General features: G+C 40.8%; 1 protein-coding gene across 1 annotated transcript in view; it reads left to right on the top strand.

The window, feature by feature from the left end:
* The first annotated feature begins 2,336 nt into the window (after window positions 1-2,336).
* LOC142520201 (uncharacterized) overlaps window positions 2,337-22,918 on the top strand; it is a 65,333-nt gene continuing 44,751 nt past the window's right edge. The window contains exon 1 of the mRNA XM_075623203.1: window positions 2,337-2,463. Coding sequence (XP_075479318.1) covers window positions 2,337-2,463 — 127 coding nt within the window. The remainder of the gene's footprint in view (window positions 2,464-22,918) is intronic.

The following is a 22,918-nucleotide window of genomic DNA, read 5'->3' as shown; positions in this document are numbered from 1 at the left end:
CGTAGCAGCAAGCGAAGCCGATAACCCCACGCGCGCAGAAGTGCTCTCGGGTGGGACTTTTCAGTCGGTTTCATGGCGTAGTTAGAATTGTGGCTGGCCTAGGGCCCTTAGCCATGGTTCAAATCATTACTTAGGATGTTGATAAGAGGTTCTGGTCTGTGGTGCAAGCCCCAATGGCCGGTAGTCTCGAAAACGACGCAAGGAAACGAAGGCGCTGCTGCTTTTTTTTGTGGACAGCAAGTGGTGCGTCGGTTCAGAGGTGTATTTCGGGTCCTTTGTTGGCTTTTAGCCTATGGCCTTAGACTGGACAGTACCTCATCGAGTTGGGAAGGTCATGTTTTTGGCCGTTTGTGATTCGGATCATTTTAGAGGTCGTACAAGGAATTACGGTGCGATGTGCCAAATTGACTCTCGAAAGAGCGTTTCATGTTTTGGCCTCCATTCACCAAAATTTCGGCCCTTACCATTTTAAGAGCATTATTTAATCATTCTAAGTGTATTTTAATCATGGCTAAATGACGGTTCGGTGTTGGTTCGGGTTGGTACGGAGTCATGATTAAATACGAAGTCGTTGGGCGTAATTGTCTCGTTTTTGGATTCAATTACAAAGTTGGGTCAAGAAAATCATTTGCATATTTTTCATGTTAAAATTTAGGTCGCAGCGAGCCTGGGAACGATCCAATCCATGTGGTAAAATAATACAGGATATTTCATTATGCCATTTAATTATATTACGTGCATAAAAATATAAAATATTCATTTTTTTGAGATTTATGTGATATTGCTTGTGGCCATTTCACTATCATGGGATTATTGCATCGCCCGGTCGTCAATTACCGGTTCAGTTCAGTTCAGTTCCACCCATTATACTGTGGCATTAGTCTGATCAGACGATTATTACTTCACCCGGTCGTCAGTTACCGGTCAGTTCAGTTCAGTTCAATGCAGGGGCCACTTGCGTAGACCATAATCTCAACAGAAAATTTATGACAGGGATCGATTGAGCAAACATTTCACTTATGATTTTTTAGTCAGTTATGCACGTATTATAATTGCTCATGATAAGTTATTTTCACGTTATGCCTCATGACATGATATTTTATCTCATGCAATTTTATTATATTATTTACTCGTTATTTACAATATATGCATGTTGAGTTTTTAGACTCACTAGACTTGATTGTTGTAAGTACAGATGAGGTCTGGACCGAGGACGGGGACCAGTGAGCCAGCTTGGGTCGGCAGTAGTGGAACATGAGGACCTCATTTACGGCATTTACCATTTTTATGCTCAAACATTTTTATCAGTTGTTGGATTACTTTAAACTTGTTATTTTGCAAACAATAAATTCTTTCGCTCTATTTTGAACATTAAACTTGATTTATCAGTTTATTTTAGTGAATGAGGCATTTTAATTACTTTAAAAAGAAAGTTTTAATTTTTTCCGCAAAAATTTTCAAACACGAATTTGCGGGCCATTATAGCTGGTATCAGAGCAATGGTTCTGTAAAGGGTTGTACTACTACTGACCACGAGAAGCTTATGGAGTCAAGTCTTCGATCTGTAAGTTTTACAATTACGCATTTTATTTAAAGCATGAAATATTCGGACAGCACGTTTTCATGAAATATTTTACGTCTAGATTTTTATTGTTCAATATTTAAATTTAAATAAATTATGGAATTATGCAAGTTGGTTACGTATGGGTTATGTATGGAACAGTGTGCCTCCTAGACGCATTCTCGAGCGCACTAGAGAGGATGAGCCTCACCAGGAGGACGGCATGAACCAGAGGCAGGAGAGGGACTTACCATCTCCACCTCCACCTCCACCTGACATGAATGCCCAGATGCTAGTTGGGATGACTCAGTTCTTCGCACAGTTTGCGGGGAACCATGCTGTGGCAGCCAGGCCGACAGGGCCCGAGGCTACTTATGAGAGATTCATGAAGATGCGTCCTAAGGAGTTTTCAGGGACGACGGACCCCATGATTGCCGAGGGCTGGATCAAGTCCCTCGAGGTTATCTTCGAGTTCATGGAGCTTGGAGATGCAGACAGAGTTCGATGTGCCACCTATCTATTCGGAGGAGATGCCTGCTTATGGTGGGAAGGAGCATCAGTAGCTTTGAACTTGGCTACGGTGAGTTGGACGCGCTTCACGAAGGTATTCTACTCCAAATATTTTACTGATGAGGTGCGTTCCAGGTTGACCAGGGAGTTCATGACCCTGAGGCAGGGTGATCTGACTGTTACGGAGTTCGTCCGTAAGTTTGAGAGGGGTTGCCACTTTGTGCCCCTGATCTCGAGTTAGGCTGGAGCCAAACTGAGACACTTTATGGATGATTTGCGGCCGATCTTGCGCCGCGATGTTAGAGTGGAAGGCCCTACTACTTTTGAAGTCGCGGTTTCCAGAGCTCTTGCTGCAGAGCAAGATCAGATCGACATTGAGAGGGACCGCCAGGGTAAGCGACCAGTCCCAGTACCACACCGCCCTCCTCCTCCTCAGCAGCAGCATCAGAACAAGAGGTCTTTCCATGGCCCACCCAAGAACAGAGGACAGAGGTAGCAGCATCAGAGACGTGCAGTCCCAAGGACCTTTGAGCACCCAGTCTGTCCCAAGTGCTCACGCCGCCATCCTGGAGCATGTACGTTTGGTTCAGGGAAGTGTTATAAGTGTGGTAGTCCAGACCACTTAACCCGGAGACCATGCTTATGACAGGTACCTTTAAGCTTTAAGTTTACATTTGGGGTTTAATGTTTTGGGTTAAGATTTTTGAACATAGAATTGCAGTAGGATTGCATGCTCTACTCAGTATTATTTTCGAGAATTAGGTTAGAAGAACTCTGGCCTTTGCATGTCTATAAGTTTAGTTCTTGTAACTATTGGGTTCAACTTAGAGTTTCGATCTTTCAGGGAGAATTTTTATATCTGGTTCCGCTACGAAGGCCTTGATAGATTCAGGGGCTACTCATTCCTTCATTTCGGAGACCTTTGCTAATTTTCTCAAGGTCAAGACCATTGGGTTAGATGTAGCCTATTCGGTAGTATTACCTTCTTGTGAGGAGATAGCAGCTACCAATGTGATCCGATATATAGATCTTGAGCTCCATGGCAACCTCGTTTATGCGGATCTGATCGTGTTGCCGATGCCAGAGTTTGACATCATTCTGGGAATGGACTGGCTTCTAAGGAAAAGAGTTTTGATCGACTTCCAGCGGAGATCTGTTCTAGTCCGACCGCCTGGGATGGAACAGTTCTTATTTGAGCCAGACAGGTACTTTCCTTTACCACGCATTATACCTTATGTCCTAGCTAGGAAGCTCATGCATAGAGGGTGTCGGGCGTTACTAGCGACTTTTATATCTGTCCCCGAGGCTCCCATTCATTCAGCCACAGATGTTCCTATTGTTAGAGATTTCTTAGACGTTTTTCCTGAGGACGTCTCTGGTATGCCACCCGAGAAAGAGGGGGAGTTTTATATTGAGCTTATACCAGGTACGGCTCCGATATCCAAAGCACCGTACCGACTAGCACCGATAGAGATGGCAGAGCTTAAGAAGCAGATTCAGGAACTTCTAGACAAGGAGTTCATTCGCCCGAGTTTTTCACCATGGGGCGCGCCAGTCTTATTTGTGAAGAAGAAGGATGGCTCTACGAGGCTTTGCATTGACTACCAGGAGTTGAACAGGGTTACAGTGAAGAACAAATACCCACTTCCGAGGATTGAGGATTTGTTTGACCAGTTGCAGGGAGCTTCGATATTCTCCAAGATAGATCTACGTTCCGGTTATCACCAGTTGAGGGTGAAAGATGCCGATGTTTCCAAGACTGCTTTTAGGACTCGTTATGGCCACTATGTGTTCCTTGTGATGACGTTAGGTCTGACGAATGCGCCAGCAATCTTCATGGATCTCATGAATCGCGTATTTCAGCCGTATCTTGACCAGTTTGTGATAGTATTCATAGACGACATTCTCGTCTACTCAAAGAATCAGGAGGATCACAGCAGACATCTGACCACAGTGTTGCAGACCTTGCAGAAGCATAAGTTATTCGCAAAGTTCAGTAAGTGCGAATTCTGGTTAGAGAAGGTGGCGTTCTTAGGCCACATCGTTTCTAGCAGTGGCATTGAGGTAGACCCAGCGAAGGTTGCAGCAGTCAAAGATTGGGCTGTGCCGCAGAATGCATCAGAGATCCGCAGTTTTCTTGGGCTAGCAGGATACTATCGGAAATTCATTAAGGGATTCTCCTCTATTGCCGTTCCACTCACATCATTGACCAAGAAGAATGCTAAATTTGTGTGGAGCGATGAGTGTCAGAAGAGCTTCGATACTTTGAAGCAAGCTCTTATCTCAGCACTATTTTTGGCCATGCCGTCAGGGCCCAGAGATTTTGTTTTGTATACCGATGCTTCGAAGCTCGGTTTAGGCGCGGTGTTGATGCAGCATGGGAAGGTGATAGCATATGCTTCTCGACAGCTGAAAACTCATGAGAAGAATTACCCTACCCATGATCTAGAGTTGGCCGCCGTAGTTTTCGCCTTGAAGATTTGGAGGCACTATTTGTATGGAGAGAAGTGCCAGATCTTTACCGACCACAAGAGCCTCAAGTATTTCTTTACGCAGAAGGAGCTGAACATGCGTCAGAGGCGTTGGTTGGAACTTGTGAAGGATTATGACTGTGACATTAGCTACCACCCGGGTAAAGCTAATGTAGTTGCGGATGCATTGAGCAGAAAAGTCGCAGTGATGGCTCATTTGACGACTCAGAGACCTCTTCAGCTAGAGATGCAGAGGTTTGATCTAGAGTCATATCCTCAAGGTAGAGTTCCTCGTCTATCTACTTTGACGATCCAGTCTTCCCTTATTGACCGTTTTCGCAGTGGTCAGCCAGCAGATGAGCATTTGGAAAAGTAGAAGCAGAGGGATGAGGCCAAGGGCAGTATCTTGAATTCAGTTAGCGACGGTATAGTGAGATACCGAGACCGGATGTGTGTTCCTAGCAGTGGTTCTATCCGAGCAGATATTTTATCAGAGGCCCACATGTCGCCGTACTCTATTCATCCAGGGAGTACGAAGATGTACCGAGATCTGCAGTTATTGTATTGGTGGCCTGGGATGAAGAAAGACATCAGACAGTTTGTATCCGAGTGTTTGACTTGCCAGTTAGTGAAGGCGGATCATCAGAGACCAACAGGTTTGCTCAAGACTCTTCCCATTCCCGAGTGGAAGTGGGAGAATGTTACCATGGACTTCGTGACCGGATTACCGAAGTAAGTCAGAGGATCAAATGCTATCTGGGTGATTGTAGATCGTCTTACCAAATCTGCGCATTTCTTGCCTATTAAGACGATTTTCACCATGATTCAGTATGCAAAGTTGTATATCCGGGAGATAGTCCGACTTCATGGTATTCCAGTTTCTATCGTATCTGACAGAGACCCCAGATTCACTTACTCATTTTGGAAGAGTTTGCATTCGACTATGGGTACGAAGTTGTTGTTTAGCACAGCTTTCCACCCTCAGACAGATGGTAAGTCAGAGCGAGTTATTCAGATTTTGGAGGATATTCTCCGTGCTTGTGTGATTGATTTCTCTGGGATTTGGGAGTCGAACTTGCCATTAGTGGAGTTCACCTATAACAACAGTTTCCAGTCGTCTATAGGTATGGCACCGTATGAAGCACTGTATGGCCGTAAGTGTAGATCCCCTGTTCATTGGGATGAAGTAGGAGAGAGAGCAGAGTTGGGTCCAGAGATTATTCAGCAGGCTGCCGATGTAGTAGTCAAGATCCGGGATAGGATGAGGACTACTCAGAGCCGACAGAAGAGCTATGCAGATCAGAGGAGGAGAGATCTAGAGTTTTCCGTTGGCGACCATGTTTTCGTGAAGGTAGCACCTATGAAGGGTGTCATGCGGTTCGGAAAGAAAAGGAAGCTCAGTCCGAGATTCATTGGACCATTTGAGATCCTCGACAGAGTTGGGACGCTAGCTTACCATGTGGCTCTTCCGCCGACTCTGGCCGGAGTACACAATGTGTTCCACGTCTCTATACTGAGAAAGTATATGGCGAATCCTTCGCAGGTCTTGAACTTTGAGCCGTTGCAGCTTACTCCGAACCTGTCTTATGAGGAGAGACCAGTGCAGATCTTAGACAGGCAGGAGAAGAATCTTCGGAACAAGCTAGTTAAGCGAGTGAAAGTCAAATGGCTCAACCATTCAGAGGAGGAAGCTACGTGGGATTCTGAGCCAGAGATGAGGAGTCGGTACCCCGAGTTATTCGGTAAGTTTTAATTTCGAGGACGAAATTTCTTTTAAGGGGGGGAGATTTGTAGAACCCGTAAATTAGACTACGTATAAGCCATGCATAATTCTAGTATTTTAAATTAAAATTATTTTATTGCATGAGTATTTAAATTCTTTCCTTTAAATTTAATTATATTACGCAGTAGTTTAATTGTTGCCTTTTCAGTTAATTAAGTGAGGCCGGACTGGAGTTGGAGTTTTGAGATAAAATGTAAGATTTAGAAATCATTCCCAGAATTTATTTTAGCTAGCTAATAAGTTAATTTAAGTTAAAAAAAGGTTTAAGGAATTATTTAAGTAACTTGAGTTAAATAGGAAATAAGTTCATTTAGGTTCCATAATTAATGTGTTAATACACTAAATTATTTAAAGGATAGGTAAGGCTCTAAAGTTTTAAAATACACTAACTAAACAATATTTCTCCTCCATTTATTTGATTAATTTCGGTCACCCCTTAGTGAGAAAACAATTCTTTGACAACTAACTACCTTTGACCCTTTCCTTGTCATTTCTTAACATGATAATTTTTTCATTAATTAACCACCATTAATTAATAATAGATCATTATCCTAGCCTTGTTTCGCATGAAGAATCGGTCACCCCATCTATCCCTCCAACAATCATTTTGATATCAAACCATTTCAAATTCAAAAGAGAGCAAGACTTGGTCTTGCCATACCTTTTATATTGCAACCCCCTCCATCTCTCCTAACCATCATTCCCCCTTCCTCACCACCGAAATTCAGAAGAAAAACCAGAGAGAAATCGTGAGGTAGCCATAGAAAATAGGAGATAAAAATCGAGTAGAAGCAAGAACAAGAAGATCACTCCGTCTCCTCCGCGCCGCGTCGTCGTCTCGTTCGTTTTTCTTTCAAAACGAACCAAGGCATGTTTATATTTTTATTGACTCTTCAATAAAGTCATAATAATATTTTAAAACATCATGTGTGCATCAATCATGAAGGAGAAAACCGAAATTTTCAGCAACAAGAACAAGAAATAAATTCTTCACAGATTTTGTTTCTATTATGCTTCACGTTGGGTATGTTTCATTTTGATTTCAGGGGTGGCTCGTTCCAGGGACTCGAGGCTGCATATATACATGTACTAGGACATGTTAGGGTCATGAAAGAACGTTGGTTTCAGCCCCATACCCGCTGGAAGTCTAGAACGACAGCAACACGTCCCTATTGCCATTTGGGTTCGATTTTCTTATGTTTGCTGTCAAAGGCTGATGGTTCTGATCTTGGCTGCCCTATGGGCTATAGCCATGGTTATAACATCTCCTTATTATGTCTAAGACGTGACCAAGTAACCCTTTTGAGGCTTGGTCCATGGTGGTATCGGTTTTCAAATCAAAAACAAGAAACAGCCCCTCGATCCCCATTTTTTTATTCTGCATGTAGCTTCGGTTTTGTGGGTTGGGGTGAATCTCGGTTGGCCTCTGGACCTTAGCCCTGCTTCGCTCCATACCCCTTGATATCTAGATTGTGCCATGGTCAATCAAATGGCCATTGGAATGGTCCGTGGCAGCAAACGAAGCCGATAACCCCACGCGCGCAGAAGTGCTCTCGGGTGGGACTTTTCGGTCGGTTTCAGGGCGTGGTTCGAATTGTGGCTGACCTAGGGCCCTTAGCCATGGTTCAAATCATTCCTTAGGATGTTGGTAAGAGGTTCTGGTCCGTGGTGCAAGCCCCAATGGCCGGTAGACTCGAAAACGACGCAAGGAAACGAAGGCGCTGCTGCTGTATTTTGTGGACAGCAAGTGGTGCGTCGGTTCAGAGGTGCATTTCGGGTTCTTGGTTGGCTTTTAGCCTATGGCCTTGGACTGGACAGTACCTCATCGAGTTGGGAAGGTCATGTTTTTGGCCGTTTGTGATTCGGATCATTTTAGAGGTCGTACAAGGAATTACGGTGCAATGTGCCAAATTGACTCTTGAAAGAGCGTTTCATGTTTTGGCCTCCATTCACCAAAATTTTGGCACTTACCATTTTAGGAGCATTATTTCATCATTCTAAGTGTATTTTAATCATGAATAAATGACGATTCGGTGTTGGTTCAGGTTGGCACGGAGTCATGATTAAATACGAAGTCGTTGGGCGTAATTGTCTCGTTTTTTGATTCAATTACAAAGTTGGGTCAAGAAAATCATTTGCATATTTTTCATGTTAAAATTTAGGTCGCAGCGAGTCTGGGAACGATCCAATCCATGTGGTAAAATAATACAGGCCGCCATTTAATTATATTACGTGCATAAAAATATAAAATATTCATTTTTTTGAGATTTATGCGATATTGCTTGTGGCTATTTCACTATCATGGGATTATTGCATCACCCGGTCGTCAGTTACCGGTTCAGTTCAATTCCACTCAGTATACTGTGGCATTAGTCTGATCAGACGATTATTACTTCACCCGGTCGTCAGTTACCGGTCAGTTCAATTCAGTTCAGTGCAGGGGCCACTTGCGTAGACCATAATCTCAACAGAAAATTTATGACATGTTATTTTATGACAGGGCTCGATTGAGCAAACATTTCACTTATGATTTTCAGTCAGTTATGCACGTATGATAATTGCTCATGATAAGTTATTTTCACGTTATGCCTCATGACATGATATTTTATCCCATGCAATTTTATTACATTATTTAATAGTTATTTACAATATATGCATATTGAGTCTTTAGATTCACTAGACTTGATTGTTGTAGGTACGGATGTGGTCGGGACCGAGGGCGGGGACCAGTGAGCCAGCTTGGGTCGGCAGTAGTGGAACCCGAGGACCTCATTTACAGCATTTATCATTTTTATGCTCAAACATTTTTATCAGTTGTTGGATTACTTTAAACTTGTTATTTTGCGAACAATAATTTCTTCCGCTGCTATTTTGGATATTAAACTTGATTTATCAGTTTATTTTGGTAAATGAGGCATTTTAATTATTTTAAAAAGAAAATTTTGAATTTTTCCGCAAATTTTCAAACACGAATTTTCGGGCCATTATAGGAAGGATTAATTCTTACAAAATATTTTCATAAAACTACTCACTCCCTTTCTCATGCAGGAGGTTAACAATTAGAAATAAATTATAAATTACCTAAAGTATATATTTGTGTGGGGACTCAGACGCTAATTCATGTCTTAATCATTATTAATGTCAAATATAACAATTACGAAAAGTGGGATTAAATTTTTTTCTTTTTAAATTATAAATGCGGAAACGTAACAGTAATCTATCTGATATACATGTAAAAATCAATGTACAAATCATGTACTACATGTCTCTATCTCAACTAGGTTCAACGACTATACGTCCAGTGCTGAATCCTATTTTGTTTTTGGGCCCGGATCTCCACGCTAACTATAATCTCTCATCCTCTTTCTGATCCTGATCTTGTCCCACCTGTTGTCATGCACACATACAAACAAGACAACAGCCGGATAACTCCGGTGAGAATTACATTCCCAATATAAATCATGTATACATGCATTTCATATAAACAGGTATATCAGCATGAAACAGATATTCATAACATGTATCAAAATCAGAAACATCTATCAATACAAACTCTGAATCACACTCCGTGACTCATAGACTCTGACTCGACTCATCCTAATCTAGGGATCCCGATTGGAATAAGAACATACACCCACCTACACTCCCGATCGGGGTGGTGGTACGTTCTTATTCACAGACTTTGGCTCTTTCCATATCGAATATCAGTAATAGAAGAAACTCCACTTATATCAACTTCGATATAACCAAACGTCCGGCGTCTTGGCGAATCAGCCACAGACTAGGCACATCTGCCCTGGCCTATCGACCAATCATCTAGGCATATCAGCCCTGGCATATCTTGCCAAACCTCTGTGACAATGTGCAATGACCCAGTGACGATTCCATTACTATCTGGTACCTCTGTCACGAGATCAATCGTCTACGACTAGGTGCATCAGCCTATGACTCAATACCTAAATCAATAGACCCAAGATATCAATCACATCAATTGCGAATATCAATGCAATAAGATGAAATATGTGATTTTGGGAAACTCAAGTCGAATCGGACTCGAGTTGTGCAATCCCGCATCAACATCAATTTATACCTTTCTTTTCGTTCTTTCGATCTGGCTCTGTCGAAGTCTCGAAGTCGAAGCTATCAATGTCACTAAATCAGAAATGACGTACCGAGAAATACAATATTAATATGCAACTCAATTCAAAATCTGTTCTGATCAATATCAAGTCAAGACATACTCTGATCTATGTCAATGATACAATGATACAATCTCAATCAATACTGAATCTGATCAATACCAATCTACTGATGTTTCGACGGCATAATAATGCAATCTCGATAACCCCGTCAATCTCAACATCACAGATATAATAACACGACTCATAATCAATATCAGTACAACCCATAATCTCAACAATAACAGATCATAATCTCAAATCTGTACAAGCTCAGCTCGCAATACCGGCAATATAATATCAGTATATACGAATCAACAACTCATCTGATCCAAATCTGAATAATATCAATATACCCAACATCTCATAATCGATAACAACACAATTCTGATATCAACTCGGTCTATTCACAATCAAATCAACTCTGAAAATTCATAACAATTGCATAAAAAATCTGTTCTTCGATCCGGTTTCGATTATACAACGTCTGATATCGCAAGAACAATATATATTGATCATATCTGATTCTGGCAGTATCATAATTTCAAATCATCACAAAATGTAATAAAACTTACGTCCAGTTAAACCTCTCGTCGATAGAAACTCAGTACTGAAGTCGGATTGAAAATCAGACGGGTGGATCTTGCACAAATCACGAATCTACAAGATAAAAGGCGTAAGGATTTTCTGAAGAGAATTCTCGACTCTTTCTCATGATTTCTGAAGGATTAACACATATAAATATTCATTGCATGTCCATGATACGTGTCTTGTTTTTCTTTCATCTCCAGCGTCGCTCGGGCGGTTAACAATTACCGCTCGAGCGCCAAACACTCTGTTCGGTTACTTGTCTTGTCAAAAACTGGCGCTCGGGCGGTCAAAAACTACCGTTCGGGCGCCAGGCTTTCTGGCCAAGCCCTCATGTTCTCATCCCCTGGCGCTCGGGCGGTCAAAAACTACCGCTCGAGTGCCAGATGTTCCTTCTAAAGGGTAGACCTATGGTGCATTGGCGCTCGGGCGGTTGTAATGTGCCGCTCGAGCGCCAGATGTTCTGTCCAACATCTTGACTTATGATGCACTGACGCCCGACTTCTCTTTTCACATCTTATTTTAGCTCCTGAAATCTCAATGCTGTCAATTAATCAATATCTAATTACGATGGTAAAATCTCGGGCATTACATTTCTCCCCCCCTAAGATACGATTTCGTCCTCGAAATCACAGGTAATCAAATCAGCTATCACATCAGATATCCACCAGATACAATAAGGAATGGAGAATAGAAGCAAAATAAGAATACTCCCACCAATAAAACAATTCTGGGAATTTCTGTCTCATGTCTAACTCAGTCTCCCAGGTAGCTTCTTCAATACCATAACGACTCCACTGAACTTTCACAAGCTGAATAGTCTTTGTTCTGAGTTGCTTTCTCCTGTTGATTCTGATTCCCATCCAAGGTAGCTTTCTTCTGATTCCCAAGAATTATAATGTCATAATACAACTCGAAGTAACTTTAATAGAATCAATCTCAGAATATTGGCTATACAATATCCGTATATACCAATCCAGAGTTCATAGTAAGTCAATACCATTACCTGCTACCAAATCGGTTTTCTCTAAATCAGTTCAATATTCAAATTCTTGTACAACTATCAACTGTCGTCATCTGACGTTGGCACATTTGGTTTGTTATCTTGTGCTGCTTTCATTTTCTTCTGAATCAGCGGCACTTTCTTTGTCATATCTCTGATCATCTCAGGTCCAATCTCAGGAACCTCAGAGATAACATTCCAATAAAAAGGGGATCTATATTTCTTATCGTACAACGCTTCAAACGATGTCATCTCTATACTCTTTTGATAGCTATTGATGTACGACCACTCACATCGTGGCAATGAATCCTTCCAATTAGTGCTAAAATCAAGCACTATAGCTCTAAGCATATCTTTTAGTGTCTGGATAATCCGGTCCGACTATCTATCAGTCTGTGGATGATATATGGAAGAACCTGCTATACATTCTGCCAAACGTGTAAGGCTAACAAAAATCATGGTCTGATATAATCAAATCTCGGCACTCTGTGTAATCTGATCATTTTACTAACAGAAATCTCAGTAATCTAGTCATACCTGTACGTCTCCATGTACGAACTAGAACTCGCAGACTTGGTCAGTCGGTCATTCTTATCTCAAGTCGATATTCAATCTCGAGAGTATTGCAGTAGCTTCATCACGATATCCCTGGAAATGTGATCTCATTTCCATTCAGGAATCGATAAGCTATATAACCAATCTCCTGGTTCTTTCTTTCTGTCTTCATCTGTCGGCAATTCAGACATTTCAGTACACACTCTGCCACATCTGATCTCATATGTTTCTTACCAAAATTGTCTTTTTAATTTATCATATATCGGTATACATCTTTCTACCTTCCGGGTGAATACTGGATCAATTACTGTACACATCTGACAATATCTGTTGTTTCCAATCCGAAACATCTGGCACAATACGTCGGTTATTCACATACAATGCAGTGTCACATACCTGATATTCTGATCGATACCTTGCTCTGACTATCGATAATCAAGTTCTGCCCATTCTGATCAACTTTCTGAACTGTTGTAACTCTCAAAATCAGCTCTGGTTCGGCTTGAACGGTATCGAGTCTCAACTGTATACAATCTATATCAAATACTGCTCCAGAAACTAATCATTCTCAAACAATTCAAAATACCAATCATATACAGTAGCTTGCAAAACTCATGCAACTACAAGTTTCTGACACTGATGTCGTTCTCAGTCAACTAGTTATAGCTTCACTGTGCTAGGATCAACAGATATATCATCTTCAGATATAACAAGCCCCGAATATAATGTGTCTTAATCAAGATTCACAATTCAACAGTTTCTGTATACTAATTTCCAGTTCTCAGAATATTCAATACAATACTCAGATATTCAACAAAATCAGCCATATTCTTCGAATATACCAGAATATCATAGATCAATTAATCAGAAAATCATCAAAATATTCTAAATACAGAGTTTATCAACTCACAACCATAGCTGATACATCCCAAAGAGAAACACTCAATCAGATGTAACTCTCGGCTAGTAAATCTTCTACCTGATTTTTCAAATCCTTCAATTCAATCGGTATCATTCGGTACGGTGTTTTAAAATAAAACAGTATCTGGTATCAAGTCAAGGCTGAAATCAATCTCCCTAGCTGAAATCCAACCCGGAGTCTCATCTGGGAAAAACATCAGTAACTCTCATGTCACTGGCAAATCAGCCAATGATGGACTCAACTTCAGTAAGTCAACTGAATACATAAGGAGTCCCTCCGCTCCTTTCTGTAATGATCAAGTCATAGATAATACGAATATCAAAGGAATTCTAAATCTAGAATCCCTCACTGTACAATATTCCTTCTTCGGCCATTTCAGGTCCGAATCTTACCATCTTCCGGAATCAGTCTATGGTAACTTTGTACTTGATCAGTATATCAATATCAATAATGCAGTAATGCTCAGACAACACAGATACAATACAAGCTAACTCGGTCTCATTCTCATCTCACTGTAGTATACGATGTTTCACAGAGTTCATTGTTATCAAAACTCTCCCAAAACAATAAAGAGATAAAATACTACAGCAGACACTAACTCAACAGATAAAGCATACATCAATGCAGTTCATTCAGAAATCAAGTATAAGATGTCTGAGTATATATCTCTCAATACATACGTATAATAATCATAAAAGAACAGTTACCTGCCACTAAATCGTCAAGTGCATCCGGGGTCTGTCCCTCGGTCACTGCCACTACTCTGCCTTCCTTCTGGCCCTGGTTGTGTCTGAATAGGGAGTGGTTGGGAAGAGTGAACAACAGATGGTGGTCTATAAGTCGGAGTCACTGATCCAGATGATTCTGCTCCGTGGAATCTTCGGGAACCTCTCTGTGGACATACTCTCGCAAAATGTCCTGATCGTTTGCAGATACGGCAACTACCAAATACTCCTTGGCATTGCTCAGTGGGATGTCTCCCTCCGCAAGTGCTACAATAGACTCCGGTGTAACTCTGACTAGAACCACTGGAACTAGACGAACCACTTCCTAACTTCTTGAACTGTTTCTTTCGGGCTTTCAGATAGTCTTTCTTTCCACCACTGATACTACCACTCTGAAGTCCGAGAGGTGGTTGCTGTGGTCTCGATGCTGGAAGCACCAACGAAGCTCCTTTCTGTCTCATCAGACTGGCTTCGGCTCTTTTGCCTCTACTCAGAGCATCAACAAAATTATAGGGTCTGCCTGTGTTTACCAATGTCAATATCTCAGGATTCAATCCCTTAACAAACTGATCAGTCACAGCTTCATCATTCTCAGCCACGTGAGGAGCAAAACGTAGCAAGGTAGAAAATTGAGCAACATATTCTTCATTTTTTAGCTGACCCTGTTTCAAATTTTCAAATTCTGCCCTCTTATCTTCTCGGTACGAAACTGGGAAAAACCTTCGATAAAATTCCACTTTGAAGATCTTCCAAGTAATCATTGTACCACGCTGTTCTAAAGCTTGCTTGGTTACAATCCACCAGCTCTTTGCGACCTCCTGTAACTGATGCCCAATCAGTTTAACTCTACATTCATCCGAGTACTCAAGTGAATCAAACAATATCTCTATATCATCTATCCAGCTCTCACAATCAACAGTCGTGTCAGTAACCCTCAGAATAGGCGGTGTCAATGATTGAAACCTCTTCAACTGTATTTCCATCGGAGTTTCTGACACATCCATCTGATCAATCAAGATACTATCCCTATTCTGGGATTCTTTGAGGAGATAAATCTGATTATCAAAAGGGTTAGTAACCAGATACAACAAACCTGTTTCAGTCCTCCTCTAATCATCTTACTGCTGATCAAGAATCGGTTCTGATTCACTTTAACTAATACTTATTACCAAATCAAATCAAATAAATCAAGTAACATGTATTACAAAGCAGTAAATCATAATAGATTGCTAGCATGTAAAAGCAAGGAAAGAAAACTCAATCTACCCCGCTCACTAGCTTCTATCTCAATCTAAAGGATATATCGATACCACCTGCTGTGGGGACCCGGACGCTAATTCATGTCTTAATCATTATTAATGTCAAATATAACAATTAAAAAAAGTGAGAATAAATTTTTTTCTTTTTAAATTATAAATGCGGAAACGTAACAGTAATCTATCTGATATACATGTCAAAATCAAAGTACAAATCGAGTACTACATGTCTCTATCTCAACTAGGTTCAACAACTATACATCCAGTGCTGAATCATATTTTGTTTCTGGGCCCGGATCTCCACGCTAACTATAATCTCTCATCGTCTTTCTGATCCTGATCTTGTCCCACCTGTAGTCATGCACACATACAAACAAGACAACAGCCGGATAACTCCGGTAAGAATTACATTCCCAGTATAAATCGTGTATACATGCATTTCATATAAACAGGTATATCAGCATGAAACAAATATTCATAACATGTATCAAAATCAGAAACATGAATCAATACAAACTCTGAATCACACTCCGTGACTCATAGACTCTGACTCGACTCATCCTAATCTAGGGATCCCGATCGGAATAAGAACATACACCAACCTACACTCCCGATCGGGGTGGTGGTACGTTCTTATTCACGGGCTTTGGCTCTTTCCATATCGAATATCAGTAATAGAAAAAACTCCAATTCTATCCACTTCGATATAACCAAACGTCCGGCGTCTTGGCGAATCAGCCACAGACTAGGCACATCTGTCTTGGCCTATCGACCAATCATCTAGGCATATCAGCCCTGGCATATCTTGCCAAACCTCTGTGACAATGTGCAATGGCCCAGTGAAGATTCCATCACTATCTGGTACCTCTGTCACGAGATCAATCGTCTACGACTAGGCGCATCAGCCTATGACTCAATACCTAAATCAATAGACCCAAGATATCAATCACATCAATTGCAAATATCAATGCAATAAGATGAAGTATGTATATGGATCAATCCGGTTTCGATTATACAACGTCTGATATCGCAAGAAGAATATATATGGATCATATCTGATTCTGGCAGTATCATAATTTCAAATCATCACAAAACGTAATAAAACCTACGTCCAGTTAAAGCTCTCGTCGATAGAAACTCAGTACTGAAGTCGGATTGAAAATCAGACGGGTGGATCTTGCACAAATCACGAATCTACAAGATAAAAGGCGTAAGGATTTTCTGAAGAGAATTCTCGACTCTTTCTCATGATTTCTGAAGGATTAACACATATAAATATTCATTGCATGTCCATGATACGTGTCTTGTTTTTCTTTCATCTCCAGCGGCGCTCGGGCGGTTAACAATTACCGCTCGAGCGCCGAACACTCTGTTCGGTTACTTGGTGTGGGGCCCTTAGCTCCTAATCGTTATTACAATGCAATCTGATTAGGGTTAACTAATTACAGTGGAAAACGAGTTTAAAGTTTCTTTACAATGAGCCCAAGTCATTTTATTTGAATACTAAAAATAGTATTTAATCTCACGTCATAAACATGCCCACACGAAATCAAAATCGATCATATACAAAAAACTCATATTCTTGGGACATGCCCCGGTATATAGATACATATACATATATACTGGGAACAAGACATAAACATAAAACCTCAGCCCAAGATGTGGCTCCCTCCAGAAGTACCCTCTCCGGTCTCCTGATATCCTGGAGTACTTGCCATTGTCCACACACAAAGACAACAACAGCCCCCCTTGGGGGTGAGCAAAGCTCCGTATGGAACAACCAATCATATATACCACAGATATCTAACCAATGATATATGGTATGCAATGCATGTATGTCGTGGAGGTATCAGGTCAAATGTCCATCCACTGAGCACATGTCAGAATCAAACGAATCGCTATCAAATCAATGCTTGAGCTGGCACACCGGCCAATATGGGATACTCGTATGATAGCGTCGGCAAAGCGCCATCAAATCCCAAATCTCATATCCAATAATATGGGGCCACAATTGTCTATGCTTTACGGGTCATATAATACCGGCATAGCGATTGTGTTCATAAACCCCGGAATCCAATCCAATCATATCAAGGTATCCAAGGATCATAGCTCAACGTGCATGTCATGTATCGATGTATGCATAAAATGATGTGTGTTAACAAAACATTTATTTTATACATCGATATCTGAATCTCAATGTCATGTATGCAACATCAATCAACAAATAAGGCATATAGACACATAATCTCATTCCAATCAATCAAATCAATCCGACATATATCATATAATACAGATACCTGTCGTATGTTACCCGGTCGCAACATACCTCAATTCTTCGTTTCCAGTTGATGTAGCCTGAAGATATCGGTATAATACTTTATCTACATCAATAACATACTCATTCCAATCAATAACATACTCCAAAATCATTGATATGAGTTTCAAATATCATTTGAAACTTCAAAAATTCATATCAAATCAAATTAATATCATAATTCAATTCCGATTTCGAATAAAAGTTTCTTGTCGGTTATTTTACTACATATCAGAAATTCAACTTCAAATACATGCTATTCCAGCACTTTTATATTTAGAGCTGCTGGAACTAGAAGAAAATTATCTCAGTCAGAAGCCCTCGACGCGAAGATCACAAATATATAATTTGTTTCGCGTTTAGACAGTGTTTCGAAGTCGATTTGGACGGAATAAAATCGAGTTCTCTCGTTTCTCTCTCTCGAACCTACAGTTAGAATGAAAGAAAAAAAGAAGAAAACTCATTCTTATCATCACCGCTTCGGCGCTCGGGCGGTAGAATTCTCGCGCCAGAGCGCGAGACATTCTGCCCCCGGCTAACAATTACACCGCGCTCGGGCGGTCACAAATTACCGCTCGGGCGCGGCATGTTCTGCCCGAACATAAATGTCACATACCCTGGCGCTCGGGCAATCATTTTCTACCACCCGAGCGCCACACGTTCTGTACAATTATTTTTGTTTGTACTAAGTTGGCGTCCGGCCTCTCCACTCGAGCTCTTACAACGTCAATTCATATGCAATATTCATTTCTCAATTTCATTGTCATAATATACATCAAATGTATAATCACATATCAAATTCATGAATTATCGATAATCATATAGGATTTACGATAATACGATACACGGTCCTTACATTTCTTCCCCTTTTAAAAGATTTCGTCCTCGAAATCTCAAACATCTCATAACATTGGCAAACATACATATGTCACAAGTTATAGTACATATCAAAACTAAAATCAGAAAAAGGATCAGAATACATCGAATACAATGGAACAGATGTCATAGAATCAAACAAATGCGGATACGAATCTCGCATCTTGCTCTCCAATTCCCACGTTGATTCTTCAACACCATGTCGTGTCCATTGCACTCGTACTAAAGGAATCGATTTATTTCTCAATATCTTTTCCTTTCGATCCATAATTCGAACAGGTTGTTTGTGGGGACCCGGACGCTAATTCATCCCTTAATCGTCTTTAGGAATAATTTAACCAATTATAATAAACAGGGTCTAAATTTTTTTTTTTTAAATACAAAGCGGAAACGTAATGTAATTCAATTCAAATTACATATTAAATATAACATACAATTCTTGTATTATCTACAAGAATTCAACTAGTTCAACTATATATCAGTGTTGAATCCTAAGTTGCTTCGAAGCCCGGATCTCCACGCTATCTAGTCCAGCCTCGTTCTCTTCTTGACCCTGATCCTATCCCACCTGTTGCCATGCACACATACAAACAAGACAACAGCCGGATAACTCCGGTGAGAATTACATTCTCAGTATAAATCATGTATAAATGCAATCATAACAACAATATAACCGCATATAACAGATATGTCTAACATGTCTTCAGATCAGAATATAAATCCATATCAAGAATAAATCCTATTCTAAACATGTATCATCATTAGGAACATAACTCATCCTGTACCATATTCAAGAACATAATCAACATAATTCAATATTAACTGTCAATTAGACTCATGACTCCACATTTAAGACTAGACTCAATCCTAGTCTAGGGATCCCGATTCCCAGAAGTTGGCATTCTCATATCGACCAACAATAATAGAAAAAACTCCAGTTCTATCCACGTCGATAGGGTATCGATCACCAGTAATAGAAGAAATACCAATTCTATCCACATCGATATGGTATCGATCACCATTAATAGAAGAAGCTCGTATTCTATCCACATCGGTATAGTATCGATCACCAGTAATAGAAAGAACTCCGATTCTATTCACATCGATATGATATCGACCATCAGTAATAGAAGAAGTTATGATTCTATCCACATCGATACGGTACCGATCACCAGTAATAGAAGAAGCTCCGATTCTATCCACATCGATATAATATCAATTATCAGTAATAGAAGAAGTTATAATTCTATCCACATCGATAGCCAAACATCCGGTGACAGACTTTGGCACAATCGCCAATACACTATCTTGTGACATCGTGCAATGTGCCCGTGGCGATCCCACCACTATCAGGCACTTCTGTCACAAGATTACTCGTCTAATACCTGCTGTCTATCAATCAAGAGAACAAGTATATCAATCAAATCAATACAATAAGGTAAAGTATGTGATTTAGGGAAACTCGAGCCCAAACCTCACTCGAGTTGTGCAATCCCAACTCAACATTAATTTATACCTTTATCTTCTCGGTCCGACGAAGAAGAAGTATTGAAATCAACTCTGACCATACCCAATCTGATAATGACAATCGAATAGATACAATATCAGTACATGACTCAGTTCAAAACCTGTTCTGATTAATACTCAAATCAAAACATAATCTGATCAATGCTAATCGACATATGATACCACAATACAATCTCAACCAATACCGAATCTTATCAATATCAATTTACGGATGTTTCGACGGCATAACAATACAGTCTCGATAACCCCGTCAATTCCAACACCACAGATATAATACCAGAACTCATAATCAATATCGGTGCAACTCATAATTTCAATAACAATACAAATCTGATATCGAATCTCAATTAATCAATTCCAAAAATCATAACAATTACATAACCAGTCTGTTCTTTAATCTGACTTCGATTATACGATGTCCACTGTATCAGAAACATCATATATGATTCCTATTCAATTCTGACAATATCATAATTTCAAACGATATCTAAACGTAACAAAACTTACGTCATGTTGAAGGTGTCGTCCCTAGGAACTCGGTATTATACTCAGATTCAAAATCAAACGGGCGGATTGTTCGTAAATCACAAACTAAGTAAGAAAAAGGCGTAAGGATTATTTCGTAACCTTTCTCGACCCTTTTCTCAAATCTAAAGAGAATTGAACGTTTGTATGTATATATATATATATATAGACGTCGCTTATACACACCAAGTTGCAATCTTCCGTTTTGCATGCCGCGTGCATATGCGCGCCCAACATCCGCGGATATGCGCCGGAAGCTTTATCCGGAAATTGCTACTGTAGTGCTCGCGCATATGCGCGACGAGTGCATATGCGCGCCCCATCGTCGCGCATATGCGCGAGACTTATTGTCTCGTGCACACACCCACTCGCGCATATGCGCGCCCATCTCGGCGCATATGCGCCCAAGGTTTTGGACATTCCGGGCATGTGCGCGCTTACACGCCGCGCATGTGCGCGAAAGATTCTGCCTACTTCGCGCATGTGCTCCCGTCCACGTCGCGCAAGTGCGCGAAGGCACACCCTCGCACATGTGTTTCACGTCTGTTCTCGTCTTTCCGAGTCCACTCCGTTCCGTCTATAATCACTTCAATTAATCAAGAAATCATCCCAGATTAATCTCAGATTACGGTAAATATATCCAAATCATTTCCGATTACGGTAATCAAATTCTCGGGCCTTACATTGTTCGACATAGGAAAGAGAAGGATCAAGTTCCACCTCATCAGGTGCAAGTACATGTGATGGATCCGGTTCATATTTCCTCAACATAGAAACATGAAATACATCGTGAATGGCAGATAGAGCTGGTGGCAATGCCAATCGATACGCAACGATCCAGAATCTCGTATGGACCAACATAACGAGGAGATAATTTCCCTCGCATGCCGAATCGAACAGTGTCTCTAAAGGGAGATATTTTCAAAAACACTCTGTCACCTTTCTGGAATTCCAAGGGTCGCCTTCGTTTGTTCGCATAACTCGTTTGACGATCCTGAGGAGCTTTCATCCGCTGCCGAATCAACTGAACCTTATCGTTTATTTCCTGTATCATTTCAGGTCCAGTCAATTGTCTCTCACCAATCTCATCCCAGAATAACGGTGATCTACATCGTCTCCCATATAAAGCTTCAAACGGTGCCATACCGATACTCGTCTGAAAGCTATTATTATAAGAAAATTCAACCAATGGTAAGGCATCTTGCCATCCCATTCTGAAGTCCATTACAACAGCACGCAACATATCCTCTAGAGTCTGAATCGTACGCTCAGTATGGCTATCAGTTTGAGGATGATAAGCAGAACTCATAGCCAAACGCGTACCCATCGCCTCCTGAAACTACCCCAGAATTTAGAAGCAAATCTGGGATCACGATCAGATAAAATCGAGACTGGCACACCATGCAGTCTCACAACATTCTCGATGTATAAACGGGTCATTCTCTTATAGGGATAAGTCCGTTCATACGGAATAAAATGCGCAGATTTCGAAAGCCGATCAATAATCACCCAAATAGCATCACAGCCCTTGGGCGAACGAGGTAAATAAGTCACAAAATCCATAGCGATATGTTCCCAATTCCATTTTGGGATTTCAAGACTATGGAGAAATCCTCCCGGTTTCATTCTCTCGGCTTTCACTTGCTGGCAGACAAGACATTTCGAAATAAACTCAGCAATGTCCTTCTTCATACGTTTCCACCAGAATTGAGGTCTCAATGTCAAATAAATCTTCCGACCTCCAGGGTGAACACTGTATTTGCTACAATGTGCTTCTCGAAGAAGGGCAGATTTCAAATCAGAATCATGAGGGACTACCAGCCGACCATTAAGTCGTAAAGAACCATCAGAAGGAATCTGGAATCCAGATTGATGTCCTGCCGATACCAGTTCTTTCGACTTTTGGATCTGAGCATCGCTTCGTTGGGCCTTTCGTATCTTCGATATCAAATTCGGCTCAGTTTGCAATGCTGAGACAGTGACAGAATTCCAATTCGAGTGAAAAGTCCAGCCAGAAGTACAAATATCCTCATGTACCTTGGCGATATTGACGGAAGCTAAAACAGAATCATAAACTTTCCGACTCAAGGCATCCGCAGTAACATTCACCGGTCCAGGGTGATA

Source organism: Primulina tabacum, chromosome 12, assembly GCF_025594145.1.
Source record: "Primulina tabacum isolate GXHZ01 chromosome 12, ASM2559414v2, whole genome shotgun sequence".
Classification (NCBI taxonomy): domain Eukaryota; kingdom Viridiplantae; phylum Streptophyta; class Magnoliopsida; order Lamiales; family Gesneriaceae; genus Primulina; species Primulina tabacum.
Note: the sequence above shows the minus strand (reverse complement) of the source record. Positions and strands in the feature narration are given on the sequence as shown.